This window comes from Ostrea edulis, chromosome 3 (assembly GCF_947568905.1).
Source record: "Ostrea edulis chromosome 3, xbOstEdul1.1, whole genome shotgun sequence".
Taxonomy (NCBI): domain Eukaryota; kingdom Metazoa; phylum Mollusca; class Bivalvia; order Ostreida; family Ostreidae; genus Ostrea; species Ostrea edulis.
Genome location: NC_079166.1, coordinates 76272408 through 76290100, shown reverse-complemented (window position 1 = coordinate 76290100; position 17693 = coordinate 76272408). Strand labels below are relative to the sequence as shown.

At 37.3% G+C, this 17693-nt stretch overlaps 1 protein-coding gene and 1 long non-coding RNA gene across 2 annotated transcripts; both read left to right on the top strand.

The window, feature by feature from the left end:
• The first annotated feature begins 8426 nt into the window (after positions 1-8426).
• On the top strand, positions 8427-9654 carry LOC130052883 (uncharacterized). The gene is made up of 2 exons (XR_008801259.1): positions 8427-8720; positions 9297-9654. It is a non-coding gene; the product is annotated as an uncharacterized LOC130052883 (long non-coding RNA).
• Positions 9655-13370: 3716 nt separating this feature from the next.
• LOC125677089 (uncharacterized) lies at positions 13371-17693 on the top strand. Its single transcript, XM_048915062.2, has 3 exons — positions 13371-13670; positions 14483-14852; positions 17225-17693. The coding sequence occupies exons 1-3, from the start codon at positions 13589-13591 to the stop codon at positions 17673-17675; spliced, it is 903 nt and encodes a 300-aa protein (XP_048771019.1). The 5' UTR covers positions 13371-13588; the 3' UTR covers positions 17676-17693.

Below are 17693 nucleotides of genomic sequence, written 5' to 3'. Positions count from 1 at the left end.
ACTCAATAAATACATTTAAAATCTGTCAATACTATGCATGCATCGTCTTTTTAGACAGGCACACTTTTTCAAGACAACATTCAACTTCCGCCTCCAACTATAAAACACAAAATTTAGACGGTTGGACCATTTGCCGTTCAAGTGTGGGGGAAAAAGAAGAGTGAGCGTGGGGGGGGGGGGTTCAGTTCCGATTGCCCCCTCCTCCCTAAATCCACCACTGTTAAAACCACCAGACAGACCAAAATCCGATACATTAGTAGTCCTAGAAGACCAGCCTTGGTAGATTTCATCTTTTTTCCCACAAAACATGCATATAGGAATAATTGTTAGAATTGCTTGATTACACGTACGTTTCGTTCTTCAATGAAGAATATTTTATCAAATTGGTTATAGGAACTATCTGGATAATGCTATTCATTGTCCATAACTTGTAAATAGGTTCTATGCAAATTCTAAGTTTTATTTTAACACGTGCAATTAGATAGATTTAATGCTAATCCGGGTGTTTGATATTAACAACAGCTTTTAAATTCTGAAATAAATTGTAAATATCGGCCAGCTAGGCATTAGAGACACCATAATGAGATGTGATATAAATAGATAAATGTCATTCCATAAAGAAATACGTAATTATTGAGACAAATGGTAGCAATGTCAAAAAGTATTTTTAAATTAAATGTTGCGCACAGTATTGTGGGTTTTTTCTCAGGTCCATGTACATGTACATCAATACAAATTTTCCGGCAATTTGTGCATAATGTCGATGAGGTCGTTTTGTAATATCGTACAAAATAAAATCAAAAAAAAAAAAAAAAAATTATGCGGAAAACAAGTCCTTAAAAACGGGAAAAAATATGTAAGATATCCTGGATTTCAAAATAGAATATGAATAAATAGAATAATAAAAAAAAAACCGGGGGAAAAGACGGGGAAGTGTAATGTTTTGAAGGGTTTTCTATCATTTAACATTTTTATACAGAAAATCAGGTGATAAATAACTTATGTGTACATGATGACACACATTTCTTACAAATCGTCTACTTGTTTTGTTACTGTGGCAAAGTAACAGTAAAGTATCGCACTTTACGATACATTAACTGTACGTTAGTATTACAGTAGATCTTTTAAATGGTTAATGTTTGAAACGTGAAATTCTCATTTTCAAACTTTGCAAGTAAACCACACTGGGATATCAAAAATAGTAAGGGATGTTAACAATTTCCGTTAAGGAGGAGTCACACAGCTGATAAACCAGATGCCTTAATAATAATATGACGTAACATGGCCTTGCTGTTCTGGTGACATAAATCATGGTATGAATGAAAGGTCTTGCTCTAAGAAACTTGTACACAAAATATAAAAGTTCTACCTTAAATAGTTCAGGAAGTATTGGATATTGAATATGAAATAAAAGGTCTTGCCCTAAGAAATCTATATACAAAATATAAAAGTTCTACTTTAAATAGTTCAGGAAGTATTGGATATTGAATATGAAATAAAAGGTCTTGCCCTAAGAACTCTATATACAAAATATAAAAGTTCTACCTTAAATAGTTCAGAGGATATTGAATAGGTGAGACCTTTTAAAAGTATTTCATACTCCAGGGTCCTTGTCACAAGGTCAAACATCGAGGTATCAGACGGTCTTGTCATAAAGAATCTATATACAAAATTTAAAGTCCCTCTTTAGATAGTTCAGGAGACATTTTTCTTATAGGTAGGTCAGACTCAAAAGTAATAAGGTAGAGGGTCATGGTGTGAAATGAAAGGACTTGCAATGAGGAATATATAAATTATGCAAAATAGGAAAGTTCTCCCTTAAATAGTTCAGTAGATATTGAATAGGTCAGATATTTTCAAAGTAGGCTAGAATCAAGGTCAAGGTCACAAAGTCAAAAACCATGGTATGACATGAGAGGGAAATGTCTTGCCATGAAGAATTTGTACAAAATATTACAGCTCTACCTTAAATTCTCGCGGATATTTTTCATAGGTTATATTCTCTTATAAGTAGATCAAACTTCAAGGTCATGGTCAGAAGATTAGAAACTTTGATACAAAAAAAAGTTTGGCAAAAAGAATGCATACAATGAACTTATATATGATATTGTATATATGATATATGAGAGCCCGTTCACTACTTGAAAGTTAAAAGTAAAGTTAAAGTTTTGTTGAAAATCACAATGTCAAAGATCATGTATGAAATGTAAAGCCTTACCAATGGAACATCTTTGTGTAAAGTATCAGAATTCATCAAATTTATCCAATAGAAAACGGTACCGTTTTCTACAAACACGAAATCTGCATTACGACTAAATTGTATTGAATGCATGACCGTAGATCAACTTGGAACATTTTCGAAACTAGGTATACCGTCTACCTTGGAAGATGGTATATATAGTTGAATAATTTTACAGTCTTCGGACAACACACCTCTCCTTCCTGATTGGTAGTACATTGCATGATACGAAAGTTCTAATTTATTTCATTGGTTGAAATTCTGTCCAACGCAAGGAAGATAATTGCTGGTGATCTAATTAACGTATGACTTAACAAGATTTTCAATCTTAAGGTGGCTCACTACACTAAAGCTTGATAAATACTCTTTATGACACTACGTCACAAGATGGCGATTTAACTGTTTTGTGAAATTATTTGTATCGATCTATTCGTTTGTCTATCATCATAGTTCAACAGATAAAGCATTGGGCTGGTGAACCGCAGATTTCGAGTTCAAATCCGCCAGTCTTTTGTTCGTATATGTGTTAAAATAACTTTTTTGAAAATCATGTTTTTATCCAAATTTGCATATTTTCTGCCTATTTGGCATATATACTTATTATATATCATCATATCTTTTATCATTAAATCAATTCGTACTGATTTGAAAAACTATTTCATGGTGAAGTGAGCCACCTTAAAACGAAGAGAGGAAAATTGCAATGTACATAGAAACTATCAGAAACATAGAAACTATCAGAAACATAGAAACTATCAGAAACGTTTCCAAAATTCAATAGATAAAAGAAGTGGTATTTTTGCACGCAAACTGCAAAAGTCTTCTCAAGAAAAAGTCGGCAATTCTAAGCTATTTAGTATATTTTGTTTCTTACTGCGTGAATTTATCAAACATGCTGAACATCTTCTTTTCACTTTTTTCTTCTGATTCAGAAGAAACTATACTTTCTGTTTTTATAACAAATACCATGTCTACTTCAATGCCATACTACATAAAGTATTATACAGTTGTTTCTAGCAGGCATTAAAAACAAGAGGTCCATGGGCCACATCGCTCACCTGAGTCACCTTGGCCTATATCTGAAGACTTTCCATATATATTTGCATGTAAAACCTCAGTCCCTATTATGGCTCCAACTACCCCTGGAGGCCACGATTTTTGCAAACTTGAATCTAGCCTACGTCAGAAAGCTTTCATGTAAATATCAACTTCTTTGGCCAAATGGTTCTTGAGAAGAAGATTTTTAAAGATTTTCCCTATATTTGTATGTAAGATTTTGACCCCCCACTTGTGGCCCCATCCTACCCCCCGGGGGCCATGATTTGAACAAACTTGAATCTGCACTATGTCAGAAAGTTTTCATGTAAAAATCAGCTTTTCTGGCTCGGTGGTTCTTGAGAAGATGATTTTTAAAGATTTTTCCTATATATTTGTATGTAAAACTTTGATCCCTATTGTGGTCCCATCCAACCCTCGGGGCCCATGATTTGAACAAACTTGTATCTGCATTATGTCAGGAAGCTTTCGTGTAAATCTCAGCTTTTCTGGCTTAGTGGTTCTTGAGAAGAAGATTTTTAAAGTTTTTCCCTATATATTTGTATGTAAAACTTTGACCCCCCCCCCCTTGTCGCCCCATCCTACCCCCAGAGGCCATGATTTGAACAAACTTGAATCTGCACTATATCAGAAAGTTTTCATGTAAAAATCAGCTTTTCTGGCTCAGTGGTTCTTGAGAAGAAGATTTTTCCTAAATATTTGTATGTAAAACTTTGATCCCCCTTGTCGCCCCATCCTACTCCCAGGGGCCATGATTTGAACAAACTTGAATTTGCACTATGTCAGAAAGTTTCCATGTAAAAATCAGCTTTTCTGGCGCAGTGGTTCTTGAGAAGAAGATTTTTAAAGATTTTTCCTATATATTTGTATGTAAAATTTTGATCCCCTATTGTGACCCCATCCAACCCCCGGGGGCCATGATTTGAACAAACTTGAATCTGCATTATGTCAGGAAGCTTTCAGGTAAATCTCAGCTTTTCTGGCTTAGTGGTTCTTGAGAAGAAGATTTTTAAAGTTTTTCCCTATATATTTGTATGTAAAACTTTGATCCCCCCTTGTGGCCACATCCTACCCCCGGGGGCCATGATTTGAACAAACTTGAATCTGCATTATGTCAGAAAGTTGTCATGTAAAAATCAGCTTTTCTGGCTTAGTGGTTCTTGAGAAGAAGATTTTTAAAGTTTTTCCCTATATATTTGTATGTAAAACTTTGATCCCCTCTTGTGGCCCCATCCTACCACCGGTGGCCATGATTTGAACAATCTTGAATCTGCAATGTGTCAGGAAGCTTTCAGGTAAATTTCAGCTCTTCTGTCCCAGTGGTTCTTGACAAGAAGATTTTTAAATGACCCCACCCTATTTTTGCATTTTTGTGATTATCTCCCCTTTGAAAGGGACATGACCCTTTATGTGAACAAACTTGAACGCCCTTCACCTAAGGATGCTTTTGGGCAAGTTTGGTTGAAATTGGCCCAGTGGTTCTGGAGCAGAAGTCGAAAATGTAAAAAGTGTACAGACGGACAGACAGACAGGCGGACGGACGACGGACAAAATGTGACCAGAAAAACTCACTTGAACCTTCGGTTCAGGTGAGCTAAAAACTTCATCTTATTTGAGATTCACCATTATACAAAAGTTTGATAATTTGAAGAAGATATAAATGCTCAAAGCATAATGATTCATTCAAATCAGTTCACTGTGTAGGGTTGTTCTTAGAGACGACAAGCTTTGTTAAAAAGTTATACTTGTTGATTGATTGATTGTTTTGATGTTTTTCGCCACATTCAACAATTTTTCATTTATATGGTGGCGGACAGTTTTTGGTTGGTGGAAGAGAGAACCCTGATACAGTGTACCTGAGAAGAGACCACCGACCTTCTGAAAGTAAATTGGAGGGTCGGTGGTCTCTTCCCAGGTACATTGTATCTGGGTTCTATACTTGTAACTTGTAATGAAACATCAAACTGATATAGCGGAGGACAAAGCAAACGATATCGATGAGATGAATAGCTATCCAACGCGTAAAATCTAAAGATAAAAATAGCTGTACAGTATATTCCGTTGCACTGCCGAAAACCGGAACCGATGTTAGTGGGTGAATGTCGTTTACACAAGGAAATACGCTATTTTGGTGTACAGAATGAAAATAGTTTAGTACAGAAACTTATCAACAGGATACCAGTTGGTGTCCGCCCAGTCGGCGATTTATATTGACAGTGTTCATCATACTGAAGAGTCGCTAAACGATTGTATTTCAAGAATTCCAGATGGAAATTTGCCAATGCTTGCATCCATTTGTAATTGTTAAAAACCACATATAGAAAGGCATGGATACATACAGAATAATTTTTGTTGCGGATTCAATAATTATTCATATGAGGAATAACGTTATTTTGAAACTTATGATATCGGCCTCAAAATACTATATACGGGCGACATTTTGCCAGAAATATGTTCTAAACAAATCATTTTCAATGATAATCCTCCAAAAATACAAACAAACAACAATTTATTCTTTTTATGATGTGTCCAAGGGGTCGGTCTGTGTTTGGCCAACTCTCTAATTTGTACTGCTTATAGGAGTTATGAGATTGATCACGTGTTCGGTATCTTTACCTTTCATATCAGAGTGCAGTTGTAATTTTAAATGACATCTCGGATAGAAAAACTAGGAATTTGTTGATTGGTTTGTCATGATTAAGTACATGTATAGAGTCATTTTATTTTTATATATCTCATTTATTTACCTATCGAATTTATTCATTTATCTATTTAATCTATGTTTGGATTGCACAAGTTGATAGATTCTCGTTAACAGGCTGCTATATTATCTCTGTATAAATGTAACCGCCTCCCCGATAATCTGTAAAACAATATATGTTGTCATACGTATAAATAGAAAAGTATGTTTTGTTCAATCTCTGTCTTTAGATGATGTTTATTTTTTATTGTTTCAGGAATACACCGTCGCATGTATTATGTAGCGCATAGAATCAATGATTGACGAACTACATAACCGTTTTTTTTAATTGTTGATTTCTTTTTGTATAGTTATTGATGGTTAAGAGAAGCAATTCGCCACGTCGGACATGAATAATTATTTTAAAGCCTATCATCATTTATTTATCAACCTTGTAAACAAAACCCCAAGATTATTATTCTGATATTGAATTTATTTCGAGGTTTAACCCCCATAGGAAAAACCAGAAAGTATGCCCTCTAACGTCAAGACCCAGGTGTAGCGAAATTCACAATATCGGGGCACCCCGTTCTGGTTTTTCCTAAATAAGCATTTAGTTTTTGAACAGTATCAGCAAAATTAAAGATGTCTGAGTGAATAAAGGACATTTATTTTTTAAAGTTATAAAAAGAGTGTTGTACAGAAGGGTCTCTAAATGCCTAGCTCTGACGCAACACGGACTCTTTATTGTCGTGGATATAGAAATGACTTTTTAACTTCACTAAGTAAAAAGGAAAGGGTTTCCACATATATTTCAGTTGTTGATGTTTAGTTACAATATTTTAAGCATCAGATATTGACTTTTTCCCCCGATGATAGGGCATGGTAACATCTAGTTATTCTAATTACTATATTTTTGACTAGGATATAATGTGTTGTGTTATAACATGCTAAAAATGGAAACTTTCTCTTTCCTATATTATGCAATTACAATTATGTCACAAAGAGTATTGAACTAAAATTCGTGTATACATATGTACATTTTTTTTTACGAGTACGCAGCTGCTTGTGGGTTTTTTATGCATATAGTTCTCGGGGCCTCAACAGTGAGGGGTATCTATCTTGACAGCGTCTACTGTGACACAAGATCTCTGTTTACGGAAGACCACAGGGGGCTAAGTCCGTTTTGGGCATGAACTCTGTGATACCATGAATATCTATATCTATGGTATCACAGATTTCGAGCCCAAAACGGGCTCAACCTATGTGCGAAAGCCCCGCGACTTCTTATGTCAGACTATTGCGAAGGAACAGTTACTAACTATATGCTAAGCATCTTGGGAGATCAAATCAAGGTCTCCCGGTTACAATGTGCCACACTGGGCTTGACGGGTTCCTTTCTCTAATCATATATAAGCTCTGATCACCTCTACAACGACTTGACATAACTCCATTGTCAGAAAACCGCTATTTGTGTAGAATGGATGAATGTTATTGTCTTCAGCAGTATTTGAAAATAAGAATTTACATGTGAATTTTCTATAGCAAATTCATTAAAATCTCGTATTAGATTTTTTGAATTTCTAATGCACTCGATAACTAAAAGCGAGCCACTCTGTTTTTAGATTTAAATAACTACAAAGCAGGGTATACCCTTTGGTTTTTTGTCACCATATACAACTCTGGAATTAAAAAACAAAAACAAAAACAAAAAACAAAAAAAAAAACTTTTAAAATACTGATACATCCCCCAGAGAGATAAAGACGTGCTCTCCGTTCTACCTACCGTGTCATATAAACGCAGCACAATTTTTTAAAGGGAATACGCTAAAATCCTCAATTTTAAAATAATTAAACTGTATGATAATTGTAAAGGGCAAATAGACTCCTGATGAGGCGGATTTGCATGCGGCTAAAATTCAATATGAGTCAAGTGGTTGTTGAGGTACGTGGCTGATGGGAGCCATATATTGTCTTCGTTGATTAGATCGGGCGCTTGCACTCGAAATCAGTCTATCTCTCATACAGAGTTGTCGATCTTGCAATGATCGATAACTCTGTATGAGATTGCAGCACCTTGTTCTCACTTACACATAGATTTGTCGTTCCCTGCTCTGACAAATTGTCGACGTTTGGATGACTGTTTTTAATTTAGTCACGAGAAACCTAACTTAATGACGCCAAAACTCTTCAATAGAAATCACGAATATTATCTTCTTTCACGGAAACATTATACATGTATGCACCACGAAAATCCATACATACAAGGAAGGATATAGGCAGCGGTATCATGTTCATCATCATTATATATATATATATATATATATATATATATATATGTGTGTGTGTGTGTGTGTGTGTGTGTGTGTGTGTGTGTGTGTGTGTGTGTGTGTGTGTGTGTGTGAGTGTGTGTGTGTGTGTTATAAGATTGAATTATTGCATAGTCAGCAAAGCAAAAAGGAAAAGAAAAATAGCATAACTGCAAATTTTACTGAAAGTTTTTATCTACATGTAACAATGATTATTCATTCACTAGTGTACGATAATAGAAAATGACTCGTATGCATTACAATGGGTTCAAAAACGCGCTACAATGCCGCCCTCAAAAGATAAAGATATGGGCTTGGACAACAGCATGGGAAATAGCAGGTGGCACTCCCTGTCGACTCTCGTGTGTGAACAATGGCCGCCAAAATAATAATTCCGATCGTTATTTCTTTACTAATTTTCCTTGCTGATACACAGGTAAGACATTATCACAAGTAATTCAAGTTCTTGTATACACAGAAAAACATACCCTTCCATGCACACTTACATATTATAAACCAAACTCCATACGTGTATGCCCAGAAAGACTTGTGAAATATCATATACATGTACAGGTATTGAATTGTTCCTGTTTATTCGCAAATTCATCCAATCATGTTCTTATAATTCCTATGTTATTTATCATAATTGTTTTGATTGGACAAACAATCCCAAACACCCGATGCATTCATACACGACTGAAAACACACAAGGCAATGTACGGAGACTCGGGGGGGGGGATTCAATTTTTTGAAAATATCAATGCATTGAACGAATTGGAGTTACATGTATAATAATCAGTCATTCCTTTTGAAGAATTCACCGATGTGCAAAGTCTAGACATTTCACTCACTAACTTAATATAAGTTAGGTTGAGAGTAAAATGCCCAGAGTTTACACATCGATAAATTCTCTAAAAAGAATCCTGTAGAATTTCTTATTAGAAAATAAGCGTGTACGTTGGGGGAGTTGGATACATGTAGTATATGTGCCATGTTTTTTTTTCTGATTTAGGACAATATCCGTTGTGATATGAATAACCGTTATTCGTCGTGCGACCCCGGGTTTTGTTGCGTGAGAGACCAATTCCTAGCAACATATCTCTACTGCAAACGCATTCCAACAGACACCCACCACTGCATCACATTGGAGTCGGAATCAGAGTGCGCATGTGCTGAGAACCTGACATGTATACCGAACATTGACCTGCCAACTTTTGTTTCCGTGTATGGTACATGCCAGAATAATTCCACCGGCGGGGCATCAACAACTGCAACGTTCCACAAGCCCACGGCTTCTCACCATTCTAAGTCTCCATAAAAAAGGATGTTTATCGCCCTTCAATCATTGAATTAAATGCTGATGAACAAACCCTTTTTCTTAAATTTCTCTCTTTCTATGTTTCTGTGTGTCTCTTCGCTTTCTCTCAATCTATTAGAATATCATTCCCTACGTCCTCATTACAAATTGGAATGTTTTGCGATATCCCATTGATGAAAGGCGTAGATAATGAAGAGTGGTTATCTCATAACTCCCACACTGAATACAAAATAAAGAGTTGGACAAACACGAACTCCTGATAATACCTAGGAGGAGTAAGCATTCCCAATCGACCGGTCACACCACCGTAAGTACTACATGTATATCTTGATCAGGTAAACGGAGTTATTCGTAGTCAAAATCAATGTGCATTGTAATATGCATGATGAAACACATTATGTCCTTGGTCAGACTTGAAGCGACATCTGCACACTTCAAAACATGCCACATTACATCGTGCTTCAAAGATTTGCGCAGGCAGTGGACTGATTTTTATGAGATTTAAACTTGATCTTCAAACATATATTAGAAAATTGCATAATCAATTCAATCTTCCATGAATCAAAGCATGGTGAAAAAAGTCCGGAAAACAAAAATATTTTTTAGGACAAAATTAAGACTTCATTCAACCATGAGACTAACTCTTTACAAAGTGAAACGTAAACTGTGTCTACTAATTAGGAAAACTAAATATCAAATTTCAGATTCTTAAGTTGATGCTCAGTAAAAAAAAGTTTGGAAAACTATATTGGGTACAACCTGCCATACATCTCGTAAATATCATCCAACTGTGATGAAACTTAAAACTTGTTCTGTAAACAAACAGTGGTACACATCGATTTTATCTTCCTAAATTAAAACATTAAAAAACGTGCTGAAAACCAAATGAGGCTGGCTGACGTACAGAGACATGAAGCAGATGATGAGAAAACCTATGACACCCTTCGGTTTTACCGGTACAGTTGTATGTACGAATAAAAACACTACATAGCAGGGTTAAGGAGGAGGACAACGAATGATTGACTTTCATGATGACTTTGTACTTGAAGTCTTCAGGAATCAGGATATTAAATCGGTTAAGTCATCAGACGTAACCAAAAAAAAAAAATCTATAAATTTAGTCTTTGCAAAACCCTGAGCCATAATCGTTGTAGGTTGTCACCTAAGGCTGAGTAAATGTAATCGACCATGGGCTAGTAAAGGTAATTCGGGACCACCCTAAGGATTTTTGCAAACAAGTATTTTTTGAAATTAAGTACATACTCTATTGATTACAAATCAGGTTGTTTGACATTTCTACATGGGGGCGTTTACGAGTTTTGGGGCAAAGAGCATATTTGTGGAAGTAATAGCCGAAAACTGGACAAACTCTTCAGATCCGATGTATAGATGTCATTGACATTTGCAAACAAGTATTTTGTGAACGTAGATATCCCTTTAGACCTATTACAACAATGTATTAGTATGACGCATGTATTGTTGACGCATTTCGAGCTCTGTAATGCTATTTCATACTTTCAGTGGTGTACAGAACGTCTTGATTACTTTCGGACTAACTCCCTACTTGATATATACATTTATTGTACATTTATTTCTGGCAACAATATAATATGTCACAGATGCATGCATTTGAAATGAAAAGGGGGTAATTCTGAAGGGAGTACATGCATATGTTGTACTGCATGTATGTCGTTCAAACAGGTAGTAACTGTTCCATCAGCAGACGGCCGGCATTAAATGTGGAATTCACGGGTCTTTAATTCGAATACGACCTTCAAAATAGAGGTAACTTGTTGCAGTAGGTGCCACAGGTTAAATAATCAAACCGACCCGAGAAACAATAAGCATAAAGCAGTTACATGTATGTACACATTTTCTGAATTTCTTTTCCTATGGGTAATCAATAGGCTATTAGTATATGATGAGAAAGGTATGTATATGACAATTACAAATGGTATGGAGATGTTGGTTTATTTCCCTATAGACTATTTCACATTCTTGCTCAACGCTGATACTTGCCACAGGGTTGTCATTATTACGTGCACGATGAATTATCAATTGATATTTGCGACATCTCACATGCTGATGTGACCGGTCGACAGGGGGTGTTTACTCTTCCTAGGCACCTGATCCCACCTCTGGTATATCCAATTTCAATATGAATTTCAACTATTTCGATATATTCTAATTTCTCGATTCATATTTGTGCGCCATGTATGATGTACTGAAGTTTCAACTTCCGATTGTCAAGTTATTTGCATATGCCATATATAATATAGTATTTACATGGATTCCGTGGACCAGTACGGAGGAGAAAGCTATTTCGTCGGTATTGAAAAGGTTTAAATTTAATATCAAGTCATAAAATGAACAGCAGAGTGTATATTCTTTCTGCAGCCATATGATTTTCCTTTCTTTGTCAGAATGGCTCGAGTAAAACATTTTCGCGCTGATTGTTTAGGTTTTCCAGTAGATCCACCTACGAGATCTCGCGATAACAAGCATGGCGGAACAGACGAAGAATTGTGCATGCTGTACATGATGTTTAATGAAAAAAACCTTTATTAGACATGCCCAAACACAAATTTGGTACTCCTTTTTGGTGTAAACAACATTTGGTACAAATACACAGAGTTCATTATCGGTTATTCATATTTTTTGAAAAATTACGGAGATCCTATGGAATTGTAGCCCTATCTCGAAAACGTCAGAATAAAAAAAATTTCGGATAGGGCTACATCATTGCAGCTACCATTACTCCAGACCAGTAAGTCATACCGGATTTGAGCAACTATACGACCAGCGAAGACAAGGAGCAGTGACGAATCTCATAACTCCTATAATCAATACAAAATAGAGAGTTGGGCAAACATGGACCCCTGGAGGTGAGATCAGGTGCCTAGGAGGAGTAGGCATCCTCTGTCGACCAATCACACCCGCAATGAGCCCTGTATCTTGATCAGGTAGATGAAGTTATCCGTAGTCAAAATTAATGTGTATTTATATGTGATATGCATGACAAAATACACATTTTATTCCTGGTCAGACTTGAAATGAAATCTGCACACTTCAAAGCATGCCGCACTATATTGTGCTAAACAGATTTGCATAGTGCATTCCATCTGCAGTACACAATATTAGAAGTGTAACGAAAAGATCGTTAACTGTAAACGATCCTTTTATTCATTTAATTGATTAGCACAAATATCCGACAAAGTTTCATTCATAAATACGAAATTAAAGTACACATTCAACTGACATGTTGCGTAATCAGTTGTCAATTCAGCGACTGAACTGATGAATGGACAGGCCATGTCAGGTAAAAATTAAGTATAATCCCAGGTAGACCCAATGCTAATGAATGGAAAATCGCAAAAATATGCAAAGTGACAGAGATTGGATAAAAAAGTCACACAAATCCTATTCCCATTCATTTATCATGGCGGCGGCCATCTTGGATTGTTCCACACAGCGTTTCCATTAAGCAAGCATGGATGCCAGGCTCACTGTGCGGAGCATTGTGGGTAGGCCGAAACCAGACTAGCATTCTCCTTAGATTTGTCACTCTCTCAAAACAGAGTGTGAAAGAGTTCAGGAAACTTTGAATATTAGTCATTACGAAATAACAGGAAAATCGATGTAAATTGTGGAGTGATACCATATGTTCCGTCTACTCAATATATGTAGGTGACATAAACTTGTGAAGTAGCCAATTTGAAAGCATGTTCCAAGCATATTTATTTTCTAAAATTGATTTCAAATTACACTGCAAAGAAATCAGTCAGAAGCAACAACATATAATATTGTTAAACTTTCCTATTCTGTTAAGCCTGCGCTAGTCTGTCATTACCAATGCGACTACTATTATCCTTTATCATAGTACGCATGCGAAATTAACCTGGGGGAGACACTAACAGGTCACGTAATTTCAAGTGTCTACCAGAGATCAAGGATTTCTTTATCGGAGGGACAATATTAGAAGAAACATGGCTGGAATGTTTTTTGGTCTCCTGCTTACGTTCTCGACGACTCTGGCAGTGAGGCGTCAATCAGTCGATAATCTAGAAGGTAAATAATGAAAGAAAAAGACTTTGGTAATACTGTTAATCTTATATTATTTGTAGTTAAGTGACGGCGTGGACGCCGGGAACTGTCGCTGACAGAGTGGACAATACGACGGTATTGATATCCATTCCCTTTTACATTTCACCTTAATTAATTTCAATTAAACGAATGAGAGTACGATAATGTGATGCATCAATCTGTCCCATATATGTGTTTAAATGGACTGGTTCACGATTGTTGATAAAAAATATTTTTCATTTCTGATGGTAAACATTAAAAATATAACTCATTTAATAAGGACAGCCAAAATTTTGACCTTCTGAATGCAAGAATAAAAGCAATATTTTAGCCTTAAATCTGTGTTATGTAAACAAAGTCTCGAGTCTTTTAATGCATACAAGCAAACAGGTGAAATATTGATTTTGTAATATAAAGCATCTTAATTTTGCATTGTCACAAATTTTAACATTTAAATGACACATGTACCCCAAAAATGCTTGAAATGTGAAAGATATAATAAATTCAGATCGATATCCATTTCTTTTGAAAATTTCGTTAACAATAACATACCACTATCTCTGTTTACAAAACAAATAATAAACTCTCTAAAATGAGCTTCTGTGATAATGTATAACCTTATTTTTTATGTGAACTCTTTTAAACACATTAAACAATATATCATTAAAAGTGAAAAAGAAAGTTGTGGGGAAAATCGTGAATCAGTCCCGTTAAAGGAACATAAGAACATTATGTATTGTATGGAACATACGAATACGATAGCTGATACGAATGAAAGAACTATTTTTTTTTTGTAGTCCCCTCATTCTCTGCTGGGAGACTGGTCGCCCATGTCATCGCGCGGAATATTACCGACGCGTCCGGCCTTGCGGCCAGCCAGAAGTTTAAAAACGTCCTTTACACCCATAACGATGGCGCGGGCGGGCCCGAGATCTTCGCTATAAACGCAACGACCGGAGCGCTGATTTCCACTCTGAAGATCCGAAATGCCACTAACCACGATTGGGAGGACATCGCCGTTGGTCCTTGTGGAGACGCTAGCTGTATCTACATCGCTGACTCTGGTTACAGACACTCCTCGTCCGCCAACACCATCTACCGCGTGATAGAGCCTGACGTCATCAGTGTGGATCAAGTTTTACCCATAGATTCAACAGCTCGATACACGTAATTACAATGTATTCGTCATTACGATTGAAGTTTTGTAGATAGTATAGTAATCTATACAGTATTAGTTTTGAACTGTATGTATACAAAATAGCTACATGTATATTGGGACAATGACGAGTAAGAGAAAGCAAGTAATCGGCGCTGGATTGAGTGGTTTCTTTTTGCCCGTCCTTTCCTCATTCTTCCATTGCCCTACTACTTTTCTTTCCTTCCTGATTTTTTCCTTACCGCCTTCCTTCCCCTCTCTCCCTTGTTCTTCATTTTACCCAGCCTGTTCCACAGTACATTATCTATAATAAGCCCCAACAGAGGTTCACTGTATCCACTGTGCTTTGTTTTAGGTGGACAGAGGTTGACTGTATTCCACTATGTTCTGTTTCAGGTGGACAAAGGTTGACTGTATCCCCTGTGTTCTGTTTTAGATGGACAGAGAATGTCTGTATTCCACTATGTTCTGTTTTAGGTGGACAGAGGTTGACTGTATTCCACTATGTTCTGTTTCAGGTGGACAGAGGTTAAGTATATACACTGTGTTCTATTTTAGGTGGACAGAGGTTGACTGTATTCCACTGTGTTCTGTTTTAGATGGACAGAGGTTGACTGTATCCTCTGTGTTCTGTTTTAGGTGGACAGAGGTTGGCTGTATTCTACTATGTTCTGTTTCAGGTGGACAGAGGTTAAGTATATCCACTGTGTTCTATTTTAGGTGGACAGAGGTTGACTGTATTCCACTATGTTCTGTTTCAGGTGGACAGAGGTTAAGTATATTCACTGTGTTCTATTTTAGGTGGACAGAGGTTGACTGTATTCCACTGTGTTCTGTTTTAGATGGACATATGTTGACTGTATCCTCTGTGTTCTGTTTTAGGTGGACAGAGGTTGACTGTATCCCCTGTGTTCTGTTTTAGGTGGACAGAGGTTGTCTGTATTCCACTATGTTCTGTTTTAGGTGGACAGAGGTTGACTGTATTCCACTATGTTCTGTTTCAGGTGGACAGAGGTTAAGTATATCCACTGTGTTCTATTTTAGGTGGACAGAGGTTGATTGTATTCCACTGTGTTCTGTTTTAGATGGACATATGTTGACTGTATCCTCTGTGTTATGTTTTAGGTGGACAGAGGTTGGCTGTATTCTACTGTGTTCTGTTTTAGGTGGACAGAGGTTGACTGTATTCCACTGTGTTCTGTTTTAGGTGGACAGAGGTTGACTGTATTCCACTGTGTTCTGTTTTAGGTGGACAGAGGTTGACTGTATCCTCTGTGTTCTGTTTTAGGTGGACAGAGGTTGACTGTATTTTACTGTGTTCTGTTTTAGGTGGACAGAGGTTGACTGTATCCACTGTGTTCTGTTTTAGGTGGACAGAGGTTGACTGTATCCTCTGTGTTCTGTTTTAGGTGGACAGAGGTTGACTGTATTCTACTGTGTTCTGTTTTAGGTGGACAGAGGTTGACTGTATCCTCTGTGTTCTGTTTTAGGTGGACAGAGGTTGACTGTATTCGACTGTGTTCTGTTTTAGGTGGACAGAGGTTGGCTGTATTCTACTGTGTTCTGTTTTAGGTGGACAGAGGTTGACTGTATTCCACTGTGTTCTGTTTTAGGTGGACAGAGGTTGACTGTATCCTCTGTGTTCTGTTTTAGGTGGACAGAGGTTGACTGTATCCTCTGTGTTCTGTTTTAGGTGGACAGAGGTTGGCTGTATTCTACTGTGTTCTGTTTTAGGTGGACAGAGGTTGACTGTATTCCACTGTGTTCTGTTTTAGGTGGACAGAGGTTGACTGTATCCTCTGTGTTCTGTTTTAGGTGGACAGAGGTTGACTCTATCCTCTGTGTTCTGTTTTAGGTGGAGAGAGGTTGGCTGTATTCTACTGTGTTCTGTTTTAGGTGGACAGAGGTTGGCTGTATTCTACTGTGTTCTGTTTTAGGTGGACAGAGGTTGACTGTATTCCACTGTGTTCTGTTTTAGGTGGACAGAGGTTGACTGTATCCTCTGTGTTCTGTTTTAGGTGGACAGAGGTTGACTCTATCCTCTGTGTTCTGTTTTAGGTGGAGAGAGGTTGGCTGTATTCTACTGTGTTCTGTTTTAGGTGGACAGAGGTTGGCTGTATTCTACTGTGTTCTGTTTTAGGTGGACAGAGGTTGACTGTATTCCACTGTGTTCTGTTTTAGGTGGACAGAGGTTGACTGTATCCTCTGTGTTCTGTTTTAGGTGGACAGAGGTTGACTCTATCCTCTGTGTTCTGTTTTAGGTGGAGAGAGGTTGGCTGTATTCTACTGTGTTCTGTTTTAGGTGGACAGAGGTTGGCTGTATTCTACTGTGTTCTGTTTTAGGTGGACAGAGGTTGACTGTATCCACTGTGTTCTGTTTCAGGTGGGCAGAGGATGAATCCCAGACACTGATGGTTGACATCCAGGGAGAAGTATACCTGATTGGTAATATCTATAGCGGGCGTGGAATGGTCTCCCACCTTCCAACCAGCGCCTGGGGAAACCCTAACCCAGTCAACATCGATACCTCCCAATTCCTACCCATCCACACCCACCACCACGACCCCGTGTCAGGCGACATCTCCGCGGATGGGAGCAAATTACTCATTAAGTCTAAATCCAACATTTTCTTCTGGAAGATCGATAACAATGACGTGTTGGCGTCACTTACTAAGCAGCCGGTGGAAGTTCCCTATCATAACGTAGGTTTGAGTGAGGCTGTCTGCTGGAGCGCTGACGGCCAGAATTACTATACTCTACCGGAGGGACACAATCCGCCGCTCTATCTGTATTCTAGGATGCATAATGGTGGTGCAGGTGTAGTTGGAAAATAAAATATTTGTTTACGTGTT

Coding starts and splice junctions, on each gene's coding strand:
- LOC125677089 (XM_048915062.2), top strand. CDS start 13,589: ATGGCTGGAATGTTTTTTGGTCTCCTGCTTACGTTCTCGACGACTCTG. Junction 13,671..14,482: donor ATCAGTCGATAATCTAGAAG/GTAAATAATGAA, acceptor TTTTTTTTGTAG/TCCCCTCATTCTCTGCTGGG. Junction 14,853..17,224: donor GATTCAACAGCTCGATACAC/GTAATTACAATG, acceptor GTTCTGTTTCAG/GTGGGCAGAGGATGAATCCC.